Source organism: Staurois parvus, unplaced genomic scaffold (assembly GCF_062004578.1).
Source record: "Staurois parvus isolate SC_StPar_1 unplaced genomic scaffold, SC_StPar_1.0 ptg000634l, whole genome shotgun sequence".
NCBI lineage: Eukaryota > Metazoa > Chordata > Amphibia > Anura > Ranidae > Staurois > Staurois parvus.
Genome location: NW_028318430.1, coordinates 1,703,482 through 1,731,440, shown reverse-complemented (window position 1 = coordinate 1,731,440; position 27,959 = coordinate 1,703,482). Strand labels below are relative to the sequence as shown.

Below are 27,959 nucleotides of genomic sequence, written 5' to 3'. Positions count from 1 at the left end.
TATACAAAGCTAAAGCTCACTCACAAAATAAAATTTGATATTACATTAAAGTCAATTTACAAATTTGAACTGACAGAGAATGTACATCATAGGATTTTTTTTTCTTTTTTGAGGTTCACTGGTTAAGGCACCGGCGAGTGGCTGCTCCCAGACAACCAGTAGTCCTGAGCTGGAACTGGAAAGTCAGCAGCTACAGTTTTTGAGGAGCTCTGCTTTATAAACATGTATTTAATCTGCCAATCAATCAAAAGTCAGTAATGAAGTAAACTGCATGTAAAACAACTGTACAGGTGCATCTCAATAAATTAGAATATCATCAAAAGGTTATATTATATAGATTCATTACACAGAGTGATAGATTTCAAGCATTTCTTTCTTTTAATTTTGATTATTATGGCTTACAGCTAGTGAAAACCCAAAATTCAGTATCTCAAAAAACTTGAATATTGTGAAAAAGTTCAATATTGTAGACTCATGGGGTCGCACTTCAATCAGCTAATTAACTCAAACACCTGTAAAGGTTTCCTAAACCTTTAAATCTGGGGTCCTCAAGCGTTTTAAACAGGGGGCCAGTTCACATACCTTCACACCGTTGGGGGGGCCGGATTACAGTTTGAAAAAAAAAAAATATGAACAAATTAGTATTTACGCCACACGTCTTATTTGTAGTGCAAAAAAAAAGGAATATTTAAAATGCACTGGACACCACAATGCACTGTACACTGATACATTGGACAGCGCAATGCTCTGTACACTGAATATCGCAGTGCACTGTACACTGACACATTGGACACTGCAATGCACTGTACCTGGTGTGCTCTCCTTTCCTGTTGCTCCTCTAGCTGCAGCAAGTGAAATATGGGGCTTGGAGCTATTTGCTGGCCGGAGCATTTTTCTTTCATCCGGCTCGGTGGGCCCGATAAATGTCTTCAATGGGCCATATCCAGCCCACGGGCCTTAGTTTGGGGACCCCTGCTTTAAATGGTCTGGTTCAGTAAGTTACACAATTATGGGGAAAACTGCTGACTTGACAGTTGTCCAGAAGACAGTCATTGACACCCTCAACCAGGAGGGTAAGTCACAAAAGGTCATTGCTAGAGAAGCTGGCTGTTCACAGAGTGCTGTATCCAAGCATATTAACAGAAAGTTAAGTGGAAGGAAAGTGTGATAGAAAAAGATGCACAAGCAACAAGGATAATCGCAGCTTTGAGCGGACTGTGAAGCAAAGGCCATTTAAGAATTTGGGGGAGATTCACAAGGAGTGGACTACGGCTGGTGTCAGTGCTTCAAGAGCAACCACACACAAACACACACGCAACTGTTGCATTCGTCACTGCTGAACCAGAGACAACGTCAGAAGCATTTTAACTGGGCTAAGGAGAAAAAAGGACTGGACTGTTGCTCAGTGGTCCAAAGTCCTCTTTTCAGATGAAAGTAAATTCTGCAGTTTATTTGGAAATCAAGGTCCCAGAGTCTGGAAGAAGACTGGAGAGGCACAAAATCCAAATTGCATGAGTAAGTTTCCACAGTCTGTGATGATTTGGGGAGCCATATCATCTGCTGGTGTTGGTCCACTGTGTTTTATCAAGTCCAAAGTCAGCAAGCCCTCTACCAGGAAATTCTAGAGCATTTCATGTTTCCCTATGCTGAACAGCTTTATGGAGGTGCAGATTTCATTTTCCAGCAGGACTTGGCACCTGCCCACACTGCCAAAAGTATAATTATGGTATCAATGTGCTTAATTGGCCAGCAAACTCACCTGACCTAAACCCCATAGAGAATCTGTGGGGTATTGTGAAGAGGAAGACGAAAGACATCAGACCCAACAATGCAGACGAGCTGAAGACCGCTATCAAACCAACCTGGGCTTCTATAACACCTCAGCAGTGCCACAGGCTTATCGCCTCCATGCCACGCCACATTGATGCAGTAATTCATGCAAAAGGAGCCCTGACAAAGTACTGAGTGCATACTATACTGTACATGGACATACTTTTCAGTAAGCCAACATTTCTGTATTAATCTTTTTTTTTTTTTTTAATTGGTCTTCTGTAATATTCTAATTTTCTGAGATACTGAATTTTGGGTTTTCGCTAGCTGAAAACCATAATCATCAAAATTAAAAAAAAAAAAAAAATGCTTGAAATATATCATTCTGTGTCTAATGAATCTATATAATATACAAGTTTCACTTTTTAAATTGAATTACTGAAATAAATTAACTTTTTAATGATCTTTGAATTTATTGAGATGCACCTGTAAATAAAGTGCTTAGATTAGCCTCATACTGGTTAACCAGAGGTAGAATTATTTTGCCATCACTGTCAGAGATTTTTTAGGTGAATCAATCAATTCGACGTCAAACCTATCACAGTCCCATGTGGAGTGCGGTATGTAACAGTACATGGAGTAATAAAAGTTGCACAAGAGCACTGAGCAGGCCCTGGCTAAGTGAAGGGAGGGACATTATTAAAACCAAGTAAATGCCTTCAGCGAAAGGATCAGAAATACCTATAGTTCATATTTAGTGTAACATGAGAGACATTTAACACTGTGCAACAGATTTCAAAGAAACATGTGGTAACCACTTAGTCAGCCTTAAAAAATAAGCATATTTTGGGGTTTATTTAGTCAGATTGCATGTACGCTTTAAAACGTCAGGACCCGCATTTGTCCTTGGTCATTAAGTCGCGACCCAAAAATAATTTAATTTCTGAAACATTAGAATTAATTCCACAAAACAACTTGTGCAGTATTCTACTATGCAAATGAATTTACATAATAAAAACACTTTAGATGTTTAAAAAATAACAAATCCACCAATACCCCCTGACGTTAAGCAATGTTCCCTCTACCTCATACCAATAGCCCATTAAGCTGAGCAATGCCTCCTCTACCTCTCACTCTCTCAAAGGCACACTAAGTTAAGAGCATTAATGTCTTCAATAATTTTTTTAATTAAATTAGTTTGTGCAATATTTTCCTTATCCCCCTCCTTTCATACCCCCCCTTGACCTCCTTTTCAGGCCCTCCCCTTTCATTGTTTCCTTCAGTACTCCCCTTTCATGCATACTTTCAGTTCCCCCATCATCGCTTTCCTGTTTTTTTCCCTCCTTTCAAAATGCGCTCTCCATCACCTGTCCACAACCCAGGAAAGTGCCTACTGGAGTCATTCCCTCGCGTCCATTGGTGTGTTTCTTTCTTCCTGTGTGGCTGGCTGGAAGTGTAGTTATAGGTCACTTCCTCTCAGCATTGTCGTGGAGGAAGGACGAATGAACGAGAGGGCTGTGGGACCAATTTGTAAGTGCACCACCTTTGTGGGCCCGGATGGCCGCAATAATACAAAAAGGCCAGCCGTAGTTGCAGTCCCAGCCGTCTTAACATTTATATTTGTGCAGCCAGCGATTTTTCTTAAGCTATGTTGTCAGGGCACTTTACGTTTTATTGCCCGTGTGGGGGCACTTGCCCCACGGTCCAGTCCGCCCCTGGTCGAGACCCACTTTTGGTTTATGACACATTACTTGAGAAACATGGCTTTAAAGAGTACCCACAAGCCAAATTAAAAGAAAACAAAAAAAAGAACACAACTTTTGTGCATCACAAAGCTCTTTCTGGGTACCAGAAACTTAGAGCCAAGCCAAAGCAATTACCTACATGAGCTCTGTCAAAGGCTGAGGCTCAATTAGAGCAAGCAACTTAATGGTTCTCCCTAAACATATTCCTTTGGCCGGAAGTACTTGTCCAGCGCAACACAGCTTTGTCAGGTGGCAGCAGCTGGATGGAGCCTGGAGCAACTGATAGGTAAGTAACCATTTTATTTTTAGCTTTGATTAGATAAGTTTTTTTTTCGTTTTTTAACAAGCTTAACATCTGCTTTAAAGCCTATTCCAAGCCAACCCTTCTTTGGTTTTGGGAAGAAGAGTAAAATTTTCTGTGAAGCTTTTATTTCTGCCTGTTACACTATTGGAGAGTTATTCTCTGTCCCTACAAACAATAGTGTTGCAAGTTGCACTGCCACAGGAAGGGATAAATAAAAACATTTTGAAAAGTTCTAACCCTTTCTCATGCTACTACAAAATGTTTTATTTTTCCCCAGTATGGACACAAACTGCAATAAAAACTACAATCAGGTTCTAACTCTTCTCTTTATATTAAAAAGACAAAAAAAAAAAAAAGTAAAGACATTTTTTGAGGCTTTAAATAACAGCGGTTTTAGGTCACTTATACCACTCACAAAAACTTAAAAAAAAACAAAGAAACCCTTACCATCAAAACTGATGCTTGCAACTTTGGTGTATCTGCTCTCAGAAGCTTTTAATGTTATTGGTTTAAAATAAACCGTTATGGCATCATTCTGTGGGGTTGACCGGACACTCTAAATAAAAACAGAGTTACCATAAGTAAGCCTTAAACCACACAAAGAAAATTCAAACATGTATTACTGCTAGGTAAAATGTAATTAACATTGTGAAAACCACCTGGATAAAATGCAACATTGATCAAAACGACAATTTATATAATCAATACAATCAGTATTGTAACCCCATTAAAGGTTTTTGGGAAGCCTTGACATGAGAGAAATTCCAGGCTAGGGGCTAGGTAAATCATATTTGCAATACTGCAATGTTAAATTTAGTAGTAGTACATAGTTTTATTTTTGCTTGTACCAGCATATATTCCTTTAATTCATGTTGATTAAAAAAAGTGATTTTTAACTCGTCTGCCTGCAAAAAAACATTTCTTGGAATACAGTACAGGACACAGGTATATTCTTAGACAACGGATTTCATGTTCCTTCAAGTGATTGGACACTGGCAAACAGAACTGTAAAGACCCCCATATAACCCCTTCCACTGACAGTTACCCATTTTTATTTAGCAAGCAAGAAGGATAAACAGGAACAGATCGGTGAGTCTTGTGTCCTGTACCGTTCTCTAAGAAACAGATTTTTCAGATAAATAACAAAAAATTTTTTTTGATCATATGGTACAGGACACTCATTCTAAGATGACCTGGACATCCAAAAGCAGTAAAATAAAAAAGAGGGGTGGGCAACACGGCAAACAAACTGCCAAACATGCCCACAAACAACAGTATAAGACCCTAATTAGACATCTGCTTGTAGTAGTCAGCATCAACAAAGGCTTGAACATCTACCTCGTAAAACCTATTAAACAAGTCAACAGAGGACCATGTGGCAGCCTTAGAAATCTACAAAAGAGAAGCTTAATGCTGAAAGGCCCAAGAAACTCCCACAGACCTTGTTGAGTGGGCTTCAACTTATCCTGTAGGGAACAGGCTTGAACAATGACCAGACAAAGCCACCTAGCGATGGTGGAACAAGAAGCGGCATGTCCCCTGCAAGAACCTTCAGGAAGAGTAAAAAAAGAAACTGAAGGTCTATGGGAGGCCATAGCAGACAGAAACTCATTCTGCATGAACCACATCCAAGCAGTAAGAGACCTCTCTAGGGTGCGTAGGAGCCAGACAGAAAGATGGCAGGATGACATTCTGGTTAAGGTGAAAGGATTTTACAACCTTGGGAAGAAAATAAGCCTTAGATGTCGGGACAACCTTATCCTTGTGCAATATCAGGAAAGGTTACTTTTTTTTTTCCTTTAAAACATATTTTTATTAGTTTTCAACACAAAACAGACAAAAAAGGCACAAAACCAAGGACCGAGGTCCAACAAGTAAGCAGTGAACAAAACAAAAACATCTCACAATTGTTGTACATTTGCATCACAACAAAGCATACAACCAAATTAATGAATGCACTCCAAGGAAAAAAGGACTATACGTAACTAAACACAAATCGAGAAATCTCACTCAAGACAATGGCTCTATAGAGGACGAAAGTAAGGGGATTGGAAAGCCAACTGTCCCATAATTTGTGTAACACTTTGGGCATTTTCCCGAGCTCAAAAGTTAGTTTATACAAGGGGAGAAAATCATTAACAAGTTTAAGCCAAGAGGCCACCGGGGGTCGACCCGAAACCCTTCCAGGACAACAGAATCAGTTTCTTAGCATAAAAGTACAATATCCGTAGCAATTGTTTGGCGTATTGTGAAAGTACCAGATCCCCGAATATACCTAAAAGACAATGTTTAGGATGTAAAACGTTAGGCAGGCCAGTGTGAGGGATATAAAGGAGGCCACCTCCTCTCAAAATTCTCAGACTATCGGACAAGGCCAGAAAGAATGCAGGAAGTCGGCACCCTCTGAAACTATCTGCTGTAGGTAATAAACCCATCTTATACAACTGTGCAGGAGCAAGATGAGAAAGAGTAAACATTTTTAGTTGGATAATTCTATCTCTAGAGATAACAGATAGAATATAAGTATCGCCGAATAGTAAATAGAGATTAATTTAGTAGGGGCAGGCTGTCTAAACTTTTCTAAGGGGGTAATCTGTAAAGGGTTATCTAAATTCCCAAATTGCGTGCGCACTGCATGTCGAAGTTAAGAAAATTAGTAGGGGGGCAAGTCAAACTCCACTCAGTTGTTGGAATTACTTAAAACCCAGGGGAGTAAACAAATGACAGATATTCAATTCCTCTAGAGGACCATTGCTGGGGGTCCAGCAGAAAATAGAGCTCTTGCAAAGTGGGATTAAGCCACAAAGGATTACTGGGAGACACAACCCAGGTGGTTTTAAATATTCGAGACAGCACAACAGGAAACAAGGATAAGGATGTGCGTAGCATCGTAGTACCAGGGCTGGCAGGCACCTGGCATCTATAAACAACATTATGCAGGGATTCCAAGGACTAAGCGATAGCCGCCTCAGTAGTAATGCAGGCATTAGTGGAAGTAGGGAACAGCCAATCATGTATATGAACCATTTGGGACGCCAGGTAATAGAGAAGGAAGTTAAGGTAGCCCCAGAACCTTCATTGCCATCCGGGGGGGGGGGGGGGTGCGATGTCTCCAGAGAGACACAGTACAAATGGCATCAATTTGTTTAAATAGGGATTTAAGTATTTTGCAAGGGGAATTAGCTAGCACATACAACAGCTTAGGAAGATAAATCATCTTAAGGATATTAACCCTCCCCATCAAGTCTAACGGAAGATCCATCCATTGCCTGGTATGGATCTGCAACTGGGAAATCAATGGACAGTTAGGAATGTAGGAGGACAACGGCAGTTGAATCGTAATCCCTAGATATCGGAACTTGGTAACAACCTGTAGTTTAGACTCCGAGTGAATCACAGACACAGCACCAGGATGCAGCAGGAATAATAATAATTCACCCGAAAGCCAGAGTAATCACCGAAGAGCAATTTCTTGTAGTAGAGTATAAAATGAGGCATGGGGGTCAGCTAAATATACCAAAATATCATCAGTATAAAGGAAAATGCATTCCTCAATCGTATCAATAGGAAGACCTCTAAAATAAGGGGAGTTACAGATATAAATAGCAAGTGGCTCTATCGCCAGTGTGAATAATAGGGGAGATAAAAAGCACCCATGCCTGGTGCCCCTATGTATCAGAAAAGCATCAGTACCATAGGAATTCACTCTAATTCTTGCCACAGGTTCCGTGTAGAGCATATCCAAGCAATCATATGAGGGCCAAAGCCGTAGAGACGTACCTGAAAGAGATAGGGCCACTCCACGCTATCAAAGGCCTTACAGGTATCCACAAAGACAACAACACAGGTAGAGGAGCAGTCATGAGGGTATTGCAAATTATGAAACGATCTATTCTAGTGGAGCGACCAGGTATAAATCCACCCTGGTCTCCCTTCACCCCACCATAGCATTCATACAGTTGGCCAATACTTTCACCAGAATTTTAACATCAACATTAATGAGGGAAATCAGCCTATAGGAGTCACATTTGAGAGGGTCCTTATGAGGTTTCAAAATAAGTACAATCAATGCCTTCTGCATAGTGGGAGGCAAGACACCTGTCCCTAGGGCTTCATTAAATGTCTGAAGAAGGAAGGTGCTAATCAGCGATTTGAAACAGGCATACCACTCAGCTGCAAAGCCGTCAAGGCCCGGGGGCTTAGGAGCTGATAATTGTGAAAGAGCCAGGTCTATCTCAACTGAGATAGGTACCTACAGATCCCCTCCCACACTCTGGGGACAAGGAGGGGAGGGTAACCCATACTAAATAATCGAGTAACTGCTCTGTGGAGTAGTAGCATAAAGATCAGTGTAGTATGACAGAAAGGTATCCGCAACCACCAGGGGTTTAGTACCCAACTATCCAGAAGGTAAACATATCCGGAGAATAGAAGTAGGAGCATATTCAGGTCTAGTTAAATAAACCAGTAGGCCAGTCTTGTTACCATATTCAAAAGATTTTTGGGTAGTATACAGCATCTTTTTTATTTAGTACGGTGTAACAAACAGAGTTCATAGTTTCTACATTTCAACAGCCAGTCCAATCTAGTAAGGAGACCAGGGCTAGCAGTATAATTACTTTCAGATAACATCATGGCAGACTCCAGTTCCTCTGTGGCCACCTTATTTTTATGCAACATACCAGGGTAGTTTTAAATACCTCCCACTCCGTGGAAGGGTCAACAGTGCCCAAATTTGTATTCCAATAATCAGCAATACCCTGAGCGCACTCTCCCTGTACCACCCCGTCCTCCAACCACTGCAGATTCAAACGCCACAGTGTAGAGCCAGTGCGCGGAAGAGGTCCACGGAGAGAGGGGCATGATCCAAAATACCCCTAGGTAAATGACCAACTGCCAAGACCAAAGGAAGCGTGGTCACCGAAGCAAAGGCCATATCAAGACGCGACATAGTATTAAAGGAATCAGAGTGGCAGGAGTACTGGCGAGCATCAGGGTGTTTCCACCCGCCATATTTCAGCAAGACCGTATACCTTCGCCAAATCCAGGAGCGACTTAAATATTTTACCACCACCCCCCAAGCAGTCAACAGCACGATCTATGACTGCATTGAAATCTCCAACAGAGTAAGGGACCGTGAGGAAGAGATAAAGTCATAAGGGACAATTTAGTCAGGAGATCCAGAGAGAATGGAGGTGGAATATAAACACTGACTAATGTAGACATAGTAGAGGCAATCTGGATGGTAAGGACAACAAATCTCCCATCTGGATCAAGTTTTACTTGGATAATATCAACTGGGAGGGATTTAGCCAACAACACAGAGACCCCACGGGAGTAGGAAGTATGGGTAGAATGGAAGGACCTAGCTATCCAATGACGTTTAAGAGCCAGAATTTTGGAGCCAATTAAATGGGTTTCCTGGAGACTGACAATATGTGGTCTATATTTTTTTTTTTTTTAGAAAAGAGAACACCAACGACTGATTCTGAGGTGAATTCAACACTCTAGTATTCCATGAAAGGACCCTCAGTGCTACAGACATAAAAAAAAAATCAGTAGAATCATCACAGAAGCACAGGATAACCACGTAACATACAGTACATCCATACAGCCAGACCGTAAAACTGTAGAGAAAAGACATGTGAGACTAATGAAAAAACAAAAATTGTCTGTTCCCAACAGAGAACTTCCAAAAACACCTCCCTGCCCACCCCACTCTTCCAACCCCAACTTAGAGAGCTTAAATCCCATGAACTCTCGAACATCCATTGGCCTCGCCACTAAAAGGTCGGAAGGTATGCTGAAATCGGGATGGCTCTTTGCTTTAGAATTCAAATCCTATAAAAGGATAGAGAGTTCCTGAGGCAGGATCAAAAATACAAAAGTGGGCAGTCCTTCGGTACAAAAGGAATGCAGTGGGAGGCAGAGGCACCAGGAACCACCCAGACAACTGAGGAATAGGGCCAAAAAGTTGAAAAAGTATGGGCACAGGAGAATCTGATAGGGTCAACATCGCCCACGCCTGGGTTCTGGCCCAAAGCGGTCATCCAGCCAAGACATCACATCCTGAGTAGTATAAAAATTAGCTTTCCCATCATGAATAATGATTAACTTGGCTGGAAAGAGCATAGCATATTGCAGGTTATGCACGGAGGCGTGCTTTAACAGTGGCATAAAAAGCGCTTTGTACATCTGCAGAAAAGTCTGTATAAATAGAAATGGTAGCACCATTGTACCCAAGTATCCCCTTCTCCCTGGCACTACAGAGGATAAGAACTTTATCTTGAAAGTTGAGGACTCGTGCAATCATGGAACGAGGAGGGGAGCCAGAAGGAGGTATGTGTGGTGGTGTTTGATGGGCCCGCTCAATCACAAAATGAGAGGGTAACGTGTCAGCCCAAGAAGGTGTCCTACCAGGAAGAAAAACTGTTCAGGCGATGAGCCCTCCGAGTGTTCAGGAAATCCCACAAATCTTATGTTATTCCTGCGGGAACGATTTTCCAAATTGTCCAGTTTGGTCTTGACAGCCGCCATTTAATGAATAGCCGAACGCACTGAGGCAGTCAAAGTGCATCTTCCAGGAAACTGATGCGGTCTTCTACAGTCCCCGTCTCTCCCAAAGATTTTGTACATCTTGTTTTAACAAAGAAAATCCAACATGGATGGTCTCCATCTGTGTAGTCAAGGAGCTCTTGCAGTCATGTATGGCCTGCATAATCTGAGATCATGTAGGTTCAGATGATTGCTGAACATTATCCCCCTCAGTATCAGAAGAAGGGGGCATCACAGAGGAGAGAGCTGCAGGCAGAGCAGAGAGCTCCGGGGAAGAAGCACGGACCGATCCAGCAGGAGCCAGCTGGGAGAAAGCAGGAAGCAGCAGCATGGAGGGGACAGCATGCATGGAGCCGGCGCCATCTTGCCTGTGAAAGAGGGCCAGCTTTTCTATAGTCGATGGCACCTTCACCTGCCCGATTTTAACCATAATGATGGTACAGTGAGGTACCCATCAGGAAGAACAAAGCGATGTGCTTGAAGTGAGGATTCATCGCAGGATGTCTGAAGGATACCAAGAAAGAGCCGGAGCCATCAGGTTAAGCTGCAGCTCGGTCTGGCATAAGGCCACACCCCCCCAGAAAAGTTTACTTACAAAACAATGTCACCAACTCCAATATTCGTCTAGCGGAAGATATGGCGACAAGAAAATACACATTGTAAGTGAGCTCAGTTAAGGGAATATCCCAGATAGGGAGGCTTCTGAAGAGCCATAAGTACAAGACTGAGATCCCACGGCATCACTAAATGAGCAACTCCCTGCACAAAGGCATTCATAAGGGCATGAGAGGACAGCTAAGGTGAAATTTTTTCTTTTGAGGGTAATCAAGGCCAAATGATGATCCAGACGTGACTTTAGAAAAGGCAGGATAAGTCCCATGGAGTATGGTCTAAGACAGTGTTTTTCAACCTTTTTTGTGCAAAGGCACACTTTTTTCATGAAAAAAATCACGAGGCACACCACCATTAGAAAATGTTAAAAAAATTTACCTATAGTATATAGTATAGTAATTCATCCCCCCTATAGTAATTCATCCCCCCTATAGTAATTCATCCCCCATATAGTAATTCATCCCCCATAGTAATTCACCCCCCCTATAGTAATTCATCCCCCATATTAAGTCCCCAAGCCCCCCCCTGTGTCAATTCACTTACCTTTGCTCCGCGCGTTCCTCTCGCCGTTCCGGTGTAGCATGAAAATCTGTCTCCTATGAGGATCTGTCCCCCTTGACGTATCTGCGCATGTGCCAGTTTCAGGCATTAGCAGCCGATCGGCGATCTCCGGCACATGCGCAGATACGTCGAGGGGGACAGATCATCCTGACAGTATCACGCTCCGCGGGCCGGATTTAAAGGTCCGCCGCGCCGTATACGGCCCGCAGTTTGCCCATTGCTGTTCTAATGATTGGTCTATTTGTGAGCCGAGGCCACATGTTACGGATGAAATTGCAATTTTTCCCACGGCACACCAGACAATATCTCACGGCACACTAGTGTGCCGCGGCACAGTGGTTGAAAAACGCTGGTCTAAGATAAAGCTTTCTCTGCTCACACAATGCAAAGTAATCCTTCCAGACGTAACCGTACATTTTGCGAGAAGTCAACTTCCTAGCATAGTGTCGTGATAGCCAAATCTGAAATGCCTCTGTCCCTCAGGACCTGGGCTTAAACACCCAGGTTATCAGAGCCAGCACCAGGATTGGTAAATCAGGCCTCAAGACGGAAGGTCTATGCGTCCTGGATGAGGCCAAATTGAGTCTGCTAGAAGCCAGAGTATGTCCGAGTACCAAATCCTCCTGGGCCAGTTTGGTGCCACAAGAATCACTGGATTGTCCTCCGACTCGATCCTGCAGAGCAGTCACAGAAGGAACTTCAGTGGAGGAAAAGCAAAAATCAGGCAAAACTGATCCCAAGCGTGTCCATTGCAAAAGGCTTAGGATTTTCTGGACTCGGCAACAAACCTGTTCAGTCTGTTGTTGAAAATACCCCACCTGTGACAAAGGTCCCGAAAAACCTCCGGGTGAAGTGAGCACTCTCCTTGGTCCAAAAGCTGACAGCCTCCTTGATGGCTGATGGAGGCAACGTCTGTGACATTGTCTGAGTGAACTTATGTTGGAAGTCACCGAAGTGGAGATGTCCAACGTTGGAGGGATAGCAAAATGGCTTAGAGCTCCAAAATGTTTATTGAAAGTTTGGATTCCTCCACTGACTAAGTTCCCTAACAGTCAACATTCCGAGGACTCTCCTACATCTCGACAGACTGGCATCTCCCAAGTTATAGGGAGAAACAACCTCCCTGACTCCAACACTGCACTGAATAGCCACCAACTAAGAGGGAGGTGGGCCAAGGAAGTTAGACGTATAGGATTGTTCAGAAACTTGTCCCACGTAGCCAGGATGTAGAGTTGCAGTGACCTGGAGTGTAATTGGGCATAAGGTACCATCAGACCCAGTACCCTTATGTAAAAGCTAAATGTCTGAATAGGAGTAACTGACCTTGAGGTTGTAGGGTCTTAATCTTTTCCAAGGCCATGCAGGCCTGGGATATGTCCCAAGTATTCCTGACTGTAAGCTGAATCCAGCAGACTTCTAAGGATTCAGAATCCACCGGAAATTCACACTGCATATTGGCATTCAAAACTTGGATGGAATGATCCTTCAATAGCAGGTTGTCCATGCAGCCTACAAAGTGAACACCCTGAGAGCAAATAGACAGAACAGGGGCCAAGACTATTGTGACGACTCAAGGAGTAGTGGATAGGCCAAACAGCAGGGCAACAAACTAAAAATTACAGTATCACTGCAGAAACAAATAAAAAAAAAAAAAAAAACTGGTGTAGGAGAAAAATGAGAATGTGCAAACAGGCGTATTTTATGTCCAACGCGGTGACTTGGCTGATTCCATACAAAACTTCTGGATCCAAAGAGGAAGTTGTGCAGGCACTTCAGGTCCAGGGTAGAATGGATGCTGCCCCTGATTTTCAGAACCGAAAATAGGATAGAGCAAAAAACATGAAACCTCACAGGCACAAAACAAATTATCCGCAAAGTTAAGAGCTGCTGAAGAGCAGCATATGGATCCTCCAGTCTATGTTGAGAAGAATGAAGATTTACATGCATGAATTGTGGAGGAGGGAGCAGCCTGTACCCCCTTTGGAGATGACACCCCTGACCAAGAGATCCAGAATATCTTGAATCCAGGCCTCTGAGAAAGCTGACTGACATGCATCCACCTGAATGGAGGCATCCCATCACTGAGAGGAGGGCTTGGAGCTGGACTTAATGACAAAAGGAGGTGCTGGGCTTAGGTTTGGAGAAAGACATTTGAGGCGGCACGAAAGGGTACAGGTCGCTTACTCACCTATGTGCAAAAGAACATGGCTGCAATATTTAAAGTGGTTGTAAGCTTCTGACCTGAAAAATTAAAGCATATCATTCTAGTACTATGTACTTGCCTCCATCCAAAGCAAGGAGTATGGATTTCTGTCTGCAGCCTGCCTGCTCTGCTATCTACATAACTAATTTTTAATAAAGCTAATAAGAGATTGGGGAGGCGGGGAAGTGGAACTACAGCAAACAGTCTATGATTGACATCCTCCTCTATGTGTGTTTCCCTATGAATTTGTGTGGAGGGGGATTTGCCAAACCCCACCATACAGGCCTCTAAGAGATTGGGGAGGCGGGGAAGTGGAACTACAGCAAACAGTCTATGATTGACATCCTCCTCTATGTGTGTTTCCCTATGAATTTGTGTGGAGGGGGATTTGCCAAACCCCACCATACAGGCCTCAGGTTAGTCAGCTATGTGGTCTGCGGTATGCAACATCAGATCTTCACCCTCTGCCTGCTAGAGCTCACAGATACTGTGCAATAGCTTAGCAGTCTGTAGAGGAGAAATTTGTTTAATCTCTGTGTATCACCTGAGGCATGTCACTTCAGTTTGTATATGTGGGGGTTTACAACCACTTTGAGATGGGGGGGAGGGGGTCAGGCGAGCACAGCATTCTCGCTTCACTCTCTTCTGAATACTATACAGGGTCTTCAGGGACGGTCACACCTGCGAGGATTGACAATGCCCTGTATAGTACCCTGTGGCTAACTCCAAGCAATGCACAACAAGCCAAAGAAGAACACCTAACGCAGGGTCCAATGCACAAAGTGACTTTAAAGGCCAACCCTGCGTCTTCCCTCATTCTGTCAGGATCTAGGTACAGTCCCTGTGGAGTGCCTAGGGTACCGATCTGAAAGTTGCATTAAGTAGCTGGTAGGACTGGAACAAATATTTAAAAAAAAAAAAAATCAGTAGAGAAAAATAGAAGCATCTGCAACAAAAAACTGAAGATAACGGTTACTGGGCGGAGTTATATGGGGGTCATTACAGTTCTCTTTGGCAGTGTCCATTCACCTGTAGGTAGCAACATATAACACAAGAATATGCCTGTGATCAAGATAAAAACTTTCTGGTCTTCTGGTTCCCAACCAGCTGGAGTTTAGTTTTCAACACCAATAAGATGGCTCTAACTTTTTCATTGCCCAAAAATATTTAACAGGAAGAAATGAATACACTGTTCAAAGCCATACAAAGCAGAATATAACAATGTTATAGATGTTCAGGCAGCAATAAGTAATGTAAATTATACAATGCCAATACATAAAAGGTATATTATGAAAACCTTTAATTTGCAAAGCCTAAACTTGGCACAGGCTACAAGATGCCATAAATCATAATGACCTGGAAAACCATATCTATTATATGTAGCAGGTGCCAAAAAGATCAGATGTATTGCAAATAACTTGTGTAGCATTACCCTTTCAAAAGACGTTACTTCCAAACATCTTTACATGCCACATGCATTTCAAAACAGGAATGAAATTAAACAGCATGGAAACAACAAGCAGATCATAACAAGATTAGGAAAGGCTTGTTATACATATATTCTGAAGTGCACAGTGCGCAGAAGTCACCAACTGTCTGCAGAGTCAATAAAGACCTCCAAACTTTGTGTGGCCTTCAGATTAGCACAACAGTTCATACAGAGGTTCATGAAATGGGTTTCCATGGCCAATCAGCTGCATATCAGCTGCATCCAAGCCTTACATCACCAAGTATAATGCAGAACGTCGGATGGTGTAAAGCATGCCACCACTGGACTTTAGAGCAATGGAGACGTGTTCTCTGGAGTGACGAATCGCGCTTCTCTGTCTGGCAATCTGATGGACGTGTCTGGGTTTGGCGGTTGCCAGAACGGTACTTACCTGACTGAATTGTGCTAAGTGTACAGTTTGGTGGAGGAGTGATTATGGTGTGGGGTTGTTTCTCAGGGATTGGGCTTGGCCCCTTAGTTCCAGTGAAGGGAACTCAAAGCGTCAGCATACCAAGACATTTTGGACAATTTCATGCTCCCAACTTTGTGGGAACAGTTTGGGGATGGCCCCTTCCTGTTCCAATATGACTGAGCACCAGCGCACAAAGCAAGGTCCATAAACACATGGATAGGTAAGTTTGGGGTGGAGGAACTTGATTGCACAGAGTCCTGACCTCAACCCGATAGAACACCTTTAGAATGAATTAGAGCAGACACTGAGCTGCAAAGGGTGGGCCAACTCGATATTAAACCCTACGGACCAAGACTGGGATGCCATTAAAGTTCATGTGTGCGTAAAGGCAGGCATCACAATACTTTTGGCAATATATGTGTGTATATGAATATTTAATCGATATAAGACAAACCCCTCTATGCAGATTAATTATGGAGTATAATCATCAGCTACTGGAATTTACATAACATGATCACATATATGCAGTAGTCTTGGAATGATAATATAACTGTTACCTCACATGGTGATCCACGTGAAATAATTAGTGGTTAAGTTAAAGCTTGTTAAGTATGTCAGTTAATTCAAAGGACAGGTTTTGAATACTTAGTCTGAGCAGAAAATGTCTAATTAAAAATAGATCCCAAAGAAATGGGAAGATAAACTAGTTAATGAACTGGTAATGAAAACCACCGCTAATCATGGGGAATTATGAGTTAATTCGATATGTTTAGTCAACGGTTTGATTATAGTATATTGAAATTAGGTCAGTTTTGGGGATCTCTCTATTCTGTTCTAGGTATTCCTATCATGTACATTAAATATTTATTCAGGAGATAAACCTTTTACCTGCCCACACACTAGTGAGCACTCTGATCTCTAAACAAACTTGGGCAGTGAAACATGTGACACCTACAACATAGCAGAGAATACTAGCTAAGCACAGAGTGCATAAAATAGAACTTTAGCAAAAAACAAAAGACTAATGCAGGCACTCTACAATACCTGCATACACCTCAAAGTCTTTACAAGCACATGGTTCTTGAACCGGATATGCTAATTCAGCAACTAATAAGCCAAGATAGGTGGATGGGGATGTGCCAGACAATGATCTTCCTACCTCAGATTAATATTTGAACACCATATTGAACTTTGGGGTTTTGGGTGATCGAGAAGACATTAAGAGGTATATACAGGTATCAAGGATGGGGGGGGGGGGGGGCAGCACTGCACCCTCTAATTCCATTGTATTGCAACTGTTTAAGTGCTAATTCCATAATTTTTTTTTTTTTTTGGAGTGCACACAGTAAACCTATAAGAAGTATTATTGCAGTAAATCATTATGTTAGTAGCCTCTATTGTTCTAGATGCCAGCCTTCCATATACAAGAATACACAACTCACTCTGCAAGTTCTGCCTTTAAAAGGTAGTTAAACATTTTCTGTTACATTTATGAACTAATCTATGTTGTACGTAAATGTTCCTACAACTCATTTTAGTCATTTAGCCTTGTCCAAGAAAGACAAATGTTAAGACAGCCACCTTTCTTCAGTTATTCTACCATCCTGCCTGGATCTACCATCATATTTTTTTGACTTGGTCAGTATGCGTTAGTGATGTGCAGGTAGTGGAAAAACTTTTTTTTTTTCTTCACATTGGGGCCAATGCTTGTCACTTGCTTGCAGAGATAGTTTCCAAAAAGGTGGATGAGATCTGTCACCAAGTTAAAGCACATGGGCACGCAGCAGTTCAATAATTATAGGAGGTAAAGTTTAGATCATTACAATGCAATGAAAAATTCATTCAGGGAGTGTCCATATTAATCATCTGGTGACCAGAGACTCTAGTACACTGCTGCATTCTGCTCTACAGTCAGTGATTTAGATGAAATGCACAAAACAGCACACTTCTAATGAAGATAACTGGATTTTGAACTTTGTGCATATACGTACCTTTAATTTAAGGTTAGTAACAGTAGTGCATATTTGGTCAGAGGAGAGAAAGATAAAGTGTAAAAAACGGTTTGTAAGGATTAGATTTATAATGTAGAACTGTGATGTCCTGGGTGAGATTTGAAAAGGTGCTCACTTTGGTGCTTAGTCTGCTGGGACTATAGAGACAAGACAAATTAAAAAACAGTGTGCTGGTACTTTTTGAACTACAGAGAAAGGAGAAACGAAAATACTGTGCTGGTACTTGTAATTCTGTACCAAAAAAAATACAAATATAATGTCCTGACACTCTTAGTTCTGCATGCAGATGAGGAATTCATGTATACTATGCTGGGACTTCTAGAGTGCAGCAGGAGCAGACTGACAACTGGCAATAGGGGACCATGGGGCCCGCGTCCTTACCAAAACTCAAAAAAGCCTATGAAAAAAAAAAGTACCAGGGGCACCTCATGGGACCCCCTACTGACCCCAGTCCCTCAGGCAGTGCCCGAGTTTCCAAATTGTCAGTCCGCCCCTGGAGTGCAGTATGTTGGGGTTTAAAGTTCTATACTGGCAGAAGAGCCATCAATGGGACTAGATAGGACTTGTAGTTCCACAGACAAGAGAAATGCCAGTACAGTGCGATGGGACTTAAAGTTCTATAGATAGATAAAAGTTTAAGCTTACACCTAAATTGCCCAACACTATGCGTGTCTGCAGGTCTGCTTATATGGCATCATATTCCTTTACTGCAATATAATTGTGAATGACAGTTTAATAGCAATATTATGATGTAACCTTGAGATTAAATGGGGGAATGTATATACAGTGAAGGAAATAAGTATTTGATCCCCTGCGGATTTTGAATGTTTGCCCACTCACAAAGAAATTATCAGTCTAAAAATCGAATGGTAGGTGTATTGTAACAGAGAGAATAGCAACAAAAAATCCAAAAGAAATCCATGTCTAACAAATTATACACAGATTTGCAAGTTCATGAGGGAAAGAAGTATTTCATCCCCTATCATTCAGCAGGATTTCTGGATACCAGGTGTCTTTTCATACAGGTAACAAGCTGAGATTAGAAGCAGTCTCCTAAAGGGAGTGCTGCTAATATTTTAGCTGTATAAAAGACACCCGTAAACAGGAGCAATCAAACAATCATATTCCAAACTCTCCACCATGGCAAAGACCAAAGAGCTCTCCAAGGGACAAGAAAGCACATGTCCAGGCCCTTCTGAAGTTCGCCACTGAACATCTGAATGATGTAGAGGACTGGTTGAAAGTGTTGTTGTCAAATGAGACCAAAATTGCGCTCTTTGGCATCAACTCAACTCGTCGTGTTTGAAGGAAGAGGAATGCTGCCTATGACCCCAAGAACACCATCCCAACTGTCAAACATGGTGGTGGAAACATTCTGCTTTGGGGGTGTTGTTCGGCCAAGGGGACAGAACAGCTGCACCGCATCAAAAAGGGACAATGGACGGGGAAATGTACCGTCAAATCTTGGATGAGAATCTTCCTCCCTCAGCCAGGGCATTGAAAATGGGTCGTGGATGGGTGTTCCAGCATGACAATGACCCAAAACACACGACCAAGGCAACAAAGGAGTGGCTCAAGAAGAAGCACATTAAGGTCCTGGAGTGGCCTAGCCAGTCTCCAGACCTTAATCCGATTGAAAATCTGTGGAGGAGCTGAAAGTTCGAGTTTCCAAACGTCAGCCACCAAACCTTAATGACTTGGAGAGGATCTGCCAAGAGGAGTGGGCCAAAATACCTCGAGATGTGTGCAAACCTGGTGGCCAACTACAGGAAACGTCTGACCTCTGTAATTTAGAAAAAAGTCTCCTGCACTGCAAATGGATACCCTATCTTAAGCAGCCAACACCAAACTTTAACCACAAAGTATAAAGTCACAGATACACAATACAATATAGTGGTGTAGCACTAAATTCATATAAATGCATATAAATAAAGACATGCAACACACCCCTACCCACAGAATAAAACAGCAGCCCCAAATAGGGGATCAAATGGTAGTGACACAAGTGATTCCGCTTAGAGGAACATATCACACGTGAGAAAAAAAAAATCCAAACGGTGTGTAAATATTGGTAATAACCTAATCCTTATATCTTAATGGATGCAGGGACTCAGACAGATGGATGGTGTATATTAAGTGCCACACTCTGCAAGGTGATATCCGTGAACAGCCAAAGTGCCTCCTCACCTCCTTTATGAGACCCTGATGAAGTCACGTGTTTATCGTGACGCAACGCGTCGGCACGTACCGACAGGACGAGGCGTAGTGACGTCATCTCGGACGCCATCTCTGAGCTAGATTCATATGTTCATTCCCATAGCAGTGGATTTAAGTTATCTGTGATCATCTTCCATGTGAGTGGGTATTTTTATTTCTTTGAAAATAAAGCTATTATGCAGTATTACACTATGGGAGGTCTGTTTTGTTGTCTATGACCTTCTGGTGGGATCGGTTACGGAGTGAAGCCAGGTGACAGGAGGACGTGGAGGAGTAGCAGGGGTATCAAAACCACGAGAGGGGCTCATCTACCGATATAACCATCCTGGGATATATGTGGATATTCCACAAAGCGTGGTGACCCTTGTGGTCTCATAAAGGAGGTGAGGAGGCACTTTGGCTGTTCACGGATATCACCTTGTAGAGTGTGGCACTTAATATACACCATCCATCTGTCTGGGTCCCTGCATCAAGATAGAAGGATTAGGTTATTACCAATATTTACACACCGTTTGGACTTTTTTTCTCACGTGTGATATGATCCTCTAAGAGGAATCACTTGTGTCACTACCACTTGATCCCCTATTTGGGGCTGCGGTTTTATTCTGTGGGTGGGGGTGTGTTGCATGTCTTTATTTATATGCATTTATATGAATTTAGTGCTATACCACTATATTGTATTGTGTATCTGTGACCTTTGTGATTGCCAACAAAGGATTTGCCACCAAGTACTGAGTTTTGTTTTGTGAAGGGGATCAAATACTTATTTCCCTTATGAACATCCAAATCAGTGCATAATTTGTTAGACATGCATTTCTTTGGAATTTTTTGTTGCTATTCTGTCTCTGTGTTACAATACACCTACCATTCGATTTTTAGACTGATCATTTGTGAGTGTGCAAACATTCAAAATCAGCAGGGGATCAAATACTTATTTCCTTCACTGTATCTCAAGCTTCCTCAGTATGTCATCTTTTACAGCCATGTCTTTCTTCATGAGCTCGTGACACTGCATTTGCTTAATGGATCTAGTTTAAGGCTCCGTTCACACCAATGCGTTTTTTTAATGCTTTTGGCAGAAATGCAGTACAGTCCATTTAAAATGGTTTCCTATGGAACATGTTTGAATCTATGCTTTTTTGAGGTGCTGTGTTTTTGGAAAGGGTCAGGGACTTTTTTAAAAGCAAAAAACAGTATTTTTGCTACAATAGAGTTCAGTGGAGAAGCTGCTGAAATGCACGGTAATGTGTTTTTGTGCGTATTGCATTTTTATTTCGCCCAGAAAAGAAAAAATTCCACTTTAAAAAAAAAAAGCTGAAAACTTAAAAACGCAGTAAAAACGTGTTAAACAAAAAAAAAAAAAACAAAGCAATCTGCAAAAAGCACTGAAGAAAGCATCAAACACAAAATTCATACATAAGAACCAAATCTTATTAACAAGAGCTAAAAATAGTATCAAGAACCAACAAGTTTAGTGAAGTAAATTTCAAGTGTGAACTTCCTTTTCATCTAATGAATTCATGAAGTGGTTAGATCAGCAATGGGCAAACTACGGCCCGGCGGACGGCGCGGGAACACAGCGAGAGGAACGGCGTGGGAACACGGCGAGAGGAACGCGCGGAGCAAAGGTAAGTGAATTGACACAGGGGGGACTTGGCTTACTACTTGGGGGGGAATAGTACTGTGGGGGATGAATTACTATATGGGGGATGAATTACTATATGGGGGATGAATTACTATATGGGGGATGAATTACTATATGGGGGATTAATTACTATGCTTACTATGGGGAAATATTACTATACTTACTATGGATGACACATACACATCATTCATCTACTCTTGGTCCGGCCCCCGGGTCCAATATATGAACCCATTGCGGCCCTCAAGTCAAAAAGTTTGCCCACCCCTGGGTTAGATTATGCTTCGGTAGTGCACATCTGCAAGTGCGATTAGGTGATTAAACTACCCAGTCTGGTGTGTAGCTGCTATGGTCTATCTACTTAAAAAATAAAATAGAAAATCTGGCAAAGTTAATTAGTAAAATTACCTCTGCACACTTATCCTTATACAACACTACCTGCCATTTAGAGCTAAATATAGGTTTGAATAAAATAATGGTCTCAGTTAATAATAAAAAAAAAAATTGGTAAAGATTTACATTATAACGTCATCACAGACAAAAACATCTGAGACATCTGGGGGTTTAACTGCAGTAGAGTGTCCCAATTAATCCTAATGTGCTTAACCACTTCAATACTGGACACTTTTACCCCCCTTCCTGCCCAGGCCATATTTTAGATTTCAGCCCTGGTTCATAATGATGCGGTGTTGAATTCGCAGCGTTTTCAGTGCAAATTCTGCACCGCATCACAATGGAACCCAGTTTATGCGAACAGCTGCGGGTGTGTATGTTAAGTTAATACCCCAAAAGCGGTCTGCAAAACGTGGTACAATGTGCAGAATTGGATCGCATTGGTGTGAATACCTATGCGATCCGATTCTAGTGCGGACCCAAAAAAGGGTCCTGCACGTTATCGGTGCAGTGCGAATAGAGCCATACAAAATGTATGGCTCCAATCGCACCACGCACAAATCGCATGTGATTTGCACAGGAATGTGGTGCGGTTCCTGTACAAATCACATGTGATATACCGCACATATGTGAATCCACGCTCAGTGCTCTCATAGTTGAGTGACAATTTCACGACTGTACCCAAACCAAATCGTTATTTTGTTCACACAACTAGAGCTTTCTTTTGGTGGTATTTAATCACCACTGGGTTTTTATTTTTTTGTTTAACTTAAAAAGACTGAAACTTTTGGGGGAAAAAACCCCATGTTTTTCTTTCTTTTATAAAATTTTGCAAATAAATAATAGTTCTTAATACATTTAGGCCAAAATGTATACTGCTACATTTCTATGATGTAAATAAACCAAATTAGTGTATATTATTTAATCTGCAGGAAAGTTACAGAGTCCACAAACTGTGGTACAGTGCCTTGAAAAAGTATTCATAGCTCTTAAAATTTTCCACATTTTGTCATATTACAACCAAATATGAAAACATATTTTATTGGGATTGTTTTTTGATAAACCAACACCAAGTGGTACATAGTTGTGAAGTGGAAGGAAAATGATAAACAGTTTTCAAATGTTTTTTATAAAAAAATAATCTGAAAAGTGTGGCGTGCATTTGTATTCAGCCCCCTTTACTCTGATAACCCTAACTAAAAATCTAGTGGAACCAATTACCTTCAGAAGTCTCCTAATTAGTAAATAGAGTGCACCTGTGCATAATTTAATCTCAGTACAAATACAGCTGTTCTGTAAAGCCCTCAGGTTTGTTAAAGAACATTAGTGAACAAATAGCATAATGAAGGCAAAGAAACACAACAGACAGGTCAGGGATAAAGTTGTGGAGAAGTTTAAAGCAGAATTAGGTTATAAAAAAATATCCCAAGCTTTGATTATGTCACTGAGCACTGTTCAATCAATCCATCATCGGAAGGAAAGAGTATGGCACAACTGCAAACCTACCAAGACATGGCTGTCCACCTAAACTGACAGACTGGGCAAGGAGAGCATTAATCAGAGAAGCAGCCAAGAGGTCCATGGTACCTCTGGAGGATCTGCAGAAATCCACAGCTCAGGTGGGAGAATCTGTCCACAGGACAACGATTAGTCGTGCACTCCACAAATCTGGCCTTTATGGAAGAGTGGCAAGAAGAAAGCCATAAGAAGTCTCGTTTGCAGTTTGCGAGAAGCCATGTGGAGGATACAGCAAACATCTGGAAGAAGGTGCTCTTGTCAGATAAAAGCAAAATGCTATGTGTGGTGGAAAACTAATGCAGGCCATAGATGGGTCAAAAATCAGCTGATTTTTCGTCTGGGGGGGAAAAGAGGAAGAGGACGACAAACAGGAGGATGAGGATGACGAAGAGGAGGACAGAAGAAAGAAGAAGAAAGAAGAAGGAAAAAGAAGAAAGAAGGAAGAAGAAGAAAGAAGGAAAAAGAAGAAGGAAGAAAGAAGAAGAATTCCAGTCCGCTATTGTATTTGACATGAAAAAGTATTGCGGTTGCAACAATGTATCTATTTGTATCCGAATAAAAACATCTGAATCAGATAGGGATACAAATAGATACAATGTTGCAACCGCTATACTTTTTAAATGTCAAATAGCAGAGCTTTCTGCAGGGCACAGAAGTCATTTTTGCGGCTGCAGACAGGACAAAGATCAGCCGATTTTTTTTTTTACCGTTGGTGGTAACGTCGGCCTATTGCACGACCGATTTTTTGTTTTTTTTGTTAAAAAAAAAAAATGGACGGTTTTCGACCCAATCAATGGCCTGCATAACACTGCACATCACTCTGAACACACCATCCCCACCGTGAAACATGTTGGTGGCAGCATCATGTTGTGGGGATGCTTTTCTTCAGCAGGGACAGCAAAGCTGGTCAGAGTTGATGGGAAGATGGATGGAGCCAAATACAGGGCAATCTTAGAAGAAAACCTGGTAGAGTCTGCAAAAGACTTGAGACTGGGGTGGAGGTTCCCCTTCCAGAAGGACAACTACCCTAAACATACAGTCAGAGCTACCCCCACAGGAAATTACTTCTATTCAACCAATTCAGCTCACAAGTGTATACCTCCTATGGATCATAGCAACATCTACATTTTTGCTACGGGCAGGTTTATAAAGTAATATATAGATTGTGTTTATTTTTTTATTTGTGCTTATTGCTTTTACTAGCAATAAAGCTAAATTAAAAAAAAAAATTAAATTAAATAAATTAAAATAATTTATGAAGCACCCCCAGCCCTCTGTGCAAATGCAAATATGCACATAGGACCAGCAGGCATATGCAAACGATAATTACACTACACGTATCTCTGCGAACATCAAAGTGAGAGCAATACTACATCATGTTTAACCACCTTCTGCCCGCCCTATAGTACGACAGGCGCAAGGTGGTTCTCTCGTTCTGATAGGACATCATAGGACGTCTTACCATTTTCACTGCGCATGCGCGGCTCAGGGAGATGTCGGCTCGATCATGTGATCAGCTGTGTCCAATCACAGCTGATCACATGTAAACACGGAAATGCCGGTTATCGGCATTTCTCTCCTCTCGAGCTGTACGCTGACAGCTCAAGAGGAGAGCCGGTAATCGGCTTTCCGCGGAGGGAACATGTACATTGATCAAGGCACTGATGATCAGTGGGCACTGATGATCAGTATGGCCCCAGAAGTGCCACCTGTCAGTGCTCATCAGGGCCACGTGCCCGTGCCCATCAGTGCCACATATCAGTGCATACCAGTGCCACATATCAGTGCATACCAGTGCACATCAATGCCACATATCGGTGCCCACCTGAGCTGCCTTTCCATGTCACCCATCAGTGCCGCCAGTCACTGCCCATCAGTGCAACCTACCAGTGCCTCCTCATCAGTGCCACCTATCAGTGCCCATCACTTCAGCCTCATTAACGCACATCAGTGAAGGTGAAAAATCACTTATTTACAAAATTGTATAACAAAAACTAAGAAAAAACGGGTTTTTTTTTCAAAATTTTCAGTGGTTTTTGGTTTAAGAAAAAATAAATAACCCAGAGGTGATTAAATACCACCAAAAGAAAGCGGTCTCAAAAAAATGACAAAAATTTCATATGGGTACAATGTTGCATGACCGCGCAATTGTCATTCAAAGTGTGACAGCGCTGAAAGCTGGAAATTGGCCTGGGCAGGAAGGGGGTATAAGTGCCCTGTAGGCTAGTGGTTAAAGTAATTGTAAAGGATCATTAGGTTTTGTTTATTTAAAAAGGCTGTTAAAATTACCTGCTCTGTGCAATGGAATTACACAGAGATGTGGCTTACCTCCTCTTCTGGGGCTCTCTGCCGGCATTCTCTGTCCCTTCAACTTACAAGTGCCCCCTCAGCAAGCCATGTGCTGAGAAGGCACCTGTGCGGGAGTGCTCCCGAAGAGGGCTGTGTGCATCCACAGACAGAGCGGGGTTCAGTTGCACACCCCTGACTCCTCTTCATAGGATTTGATTGACAGCAGCTGTGTTTTTTTTTTACCTTAATGCATAGCAAATGTAAGACAAGCAAGGAATTACACAGTAGAAATATATACATGTTTACTGTTTTACAAGCCAAAAGGATATATGATTTTCGCTAGCCATTCTTGTGATATACACACCTATTTAGTCAAGAATGTCACTCTGCTACTTCCTAGTTAAGAATTAACAGATTCCTGGGTCAGCTCCCTTGTCAGAGGTGATTATGCTGATTCACTGCCCAATGAAATTGGAGGCAGAAATGTAACATAGGAAGCCACAAATCTGAACTAGGAAGAGGTGATTAATTGGGAACTATATGTCATCTGTCTAGCATTATGTAAAAATGTGAGTAAACGACCCAGTCAACTGTACACAATTACAACTGCACTGGTAAAACAAACAAAACATACATGTAGTTTTAACGTTTTACTTAGCCGTAAGCCTGAACTTACACTTTAACATCCTGAGACTGTTAGGGCTTGTTCACACTTGACTGTTTTACCAACGCTTACCAAAATGCCCCTATAGCGTTTGGCAAGCGTTGGTCCGGTGTTTGCGGAGCGTTTAACGCTCCGCAAACACCGCATGCGCGGTTTAGCGGCGGTTACTAGGCGTTTGCCGAGCGTTAAAAACGCCCCACAAACGCCTATAATGAAGTTTAAATGGTGTTACAGCTCCACAAACGCCCCGCAACCACGCCGCAAATGCTGGCCGGGCGTTTACGAAGCGGCACCATAGACTAGAGTAGGAGGCTTCAACGCCTCCTGACTCAACCAGAGGCGTCCGTTTTGCCGCGACGTGACGCTAACGCTCCCGTTAGAATAGCACCATGTGCTGCAATGTGCAGAATTGTCCGAGGCGTTTGGGAAGCGGTAAAAACGCTTCCCAAACGCCTCTCTGCTGCCTGCACAGAACGCTAGTGTGAACTCAGGGACAAAAGCAAAATGTATTTTGGCCCTACACTAACTGAAAACTGTAAAGTCAAAAGTCAACAGAAAACTAATTTTAGCGCTGCAAGAAATGACAGTCTCCCAGCAATATATTTTCGCTGCCACAGTTTGGCTGAAGTGACAATGAACTTAAAGAAGGGTTCCCTAGACTTTGCTGTCCTATGATCACAGCATACAAATTCATTTTTTTTACATCATGCTTTGCAGTTTCCCCTCATATCTTTGTTTTATTTTCAAATTATAAGGACAACATATCCCATTGTACCTTGCTGCCTACAAAAAAGGATTTCTGTACTAACTGCCTCCTGAAAAACCTCCCTCTCAGCACCTCTGTAGTTCAGAAGGCAGGCTCTGTGAAATGTGTGACACAGCAGTGCCTACTCACAAGACATAGTGACTGCGTGTAACAGAAAACAAGAATGTAAATGTGTGGCATTCCTCACAAAAATTTAAAAATTTCAAGGATCATACAGATTTATTATTGAAATACAAAAACTCCTGAGGAAGTCACGTGGTGTGATGCGATTTAAAGCGTAGAGTGGGCCAATGCCGTCAAGCTGCTAAACAGGAAGTTTACAAGCCGCCATCTTGGAAATAACTTAACACATTGGAAATGCATAACTAAGTTTTTTACTGTGGTGTCCCAGCAGGACACTTTTAAAATGTGAGTGCACTTTGTTTTTTTTAATAAATCACGCTATATTTATATACTACACTATGGTGAGCGTTTCTGTTTACATATGCGGAGGATTTGTGGGATTAAGAGGAGACGGTACTGTTTGCAGCAGAGTGAGGAGGAAACTGGAGTCATCTATTCAGTATACCTACCCGGATTAAAAGGGAAAGGCGGTATTTGACCTACATAATTTGGGTCATAAAAAGAGGTGAGAGTATATATGTTTGTCTCTGGTGGAGGTGCACCTATAGAAATATATGTGGATATAAGCAATAAAGAGCACCTTTATTAGATATAGATATATGTGCGGCACTATTTTATGACAATGCAGAAGTGAATATGATTTTATGCAGATGCACTTTAATGAATAGTTGTAATCAGTGGCTG

At 42.0% G+C, this 27,959-nt stretch overlaps 1 protein-coding gene across 4 annotated transcripts in view; it reads right to left on the bottom strand.

Moving 5' to 3' along the window:
- TMEM131 (transmembrane protein 131) overlaps positions 1 to 27,959 on the bottom strand; it is a 278,778-nt gene that overhangs the window by 89,008 nt on the left and 161,811 nt on the right. For all 4 annotated transcript variants that reach the window (XM_089693479.1, XM_089693480.1, XM_089693481.1 and 1 more), the window contains exon 12: positions 4,267 to 4,375. In XM_089693479.1, coding sequence (XP_089549605.1) covers positions 4,267 to 4,375 — 109 coding nt within the window. The remainder of the gene's footprint in view (positions 1 to 4,266; positions 4,376 to 27,959) is intronic.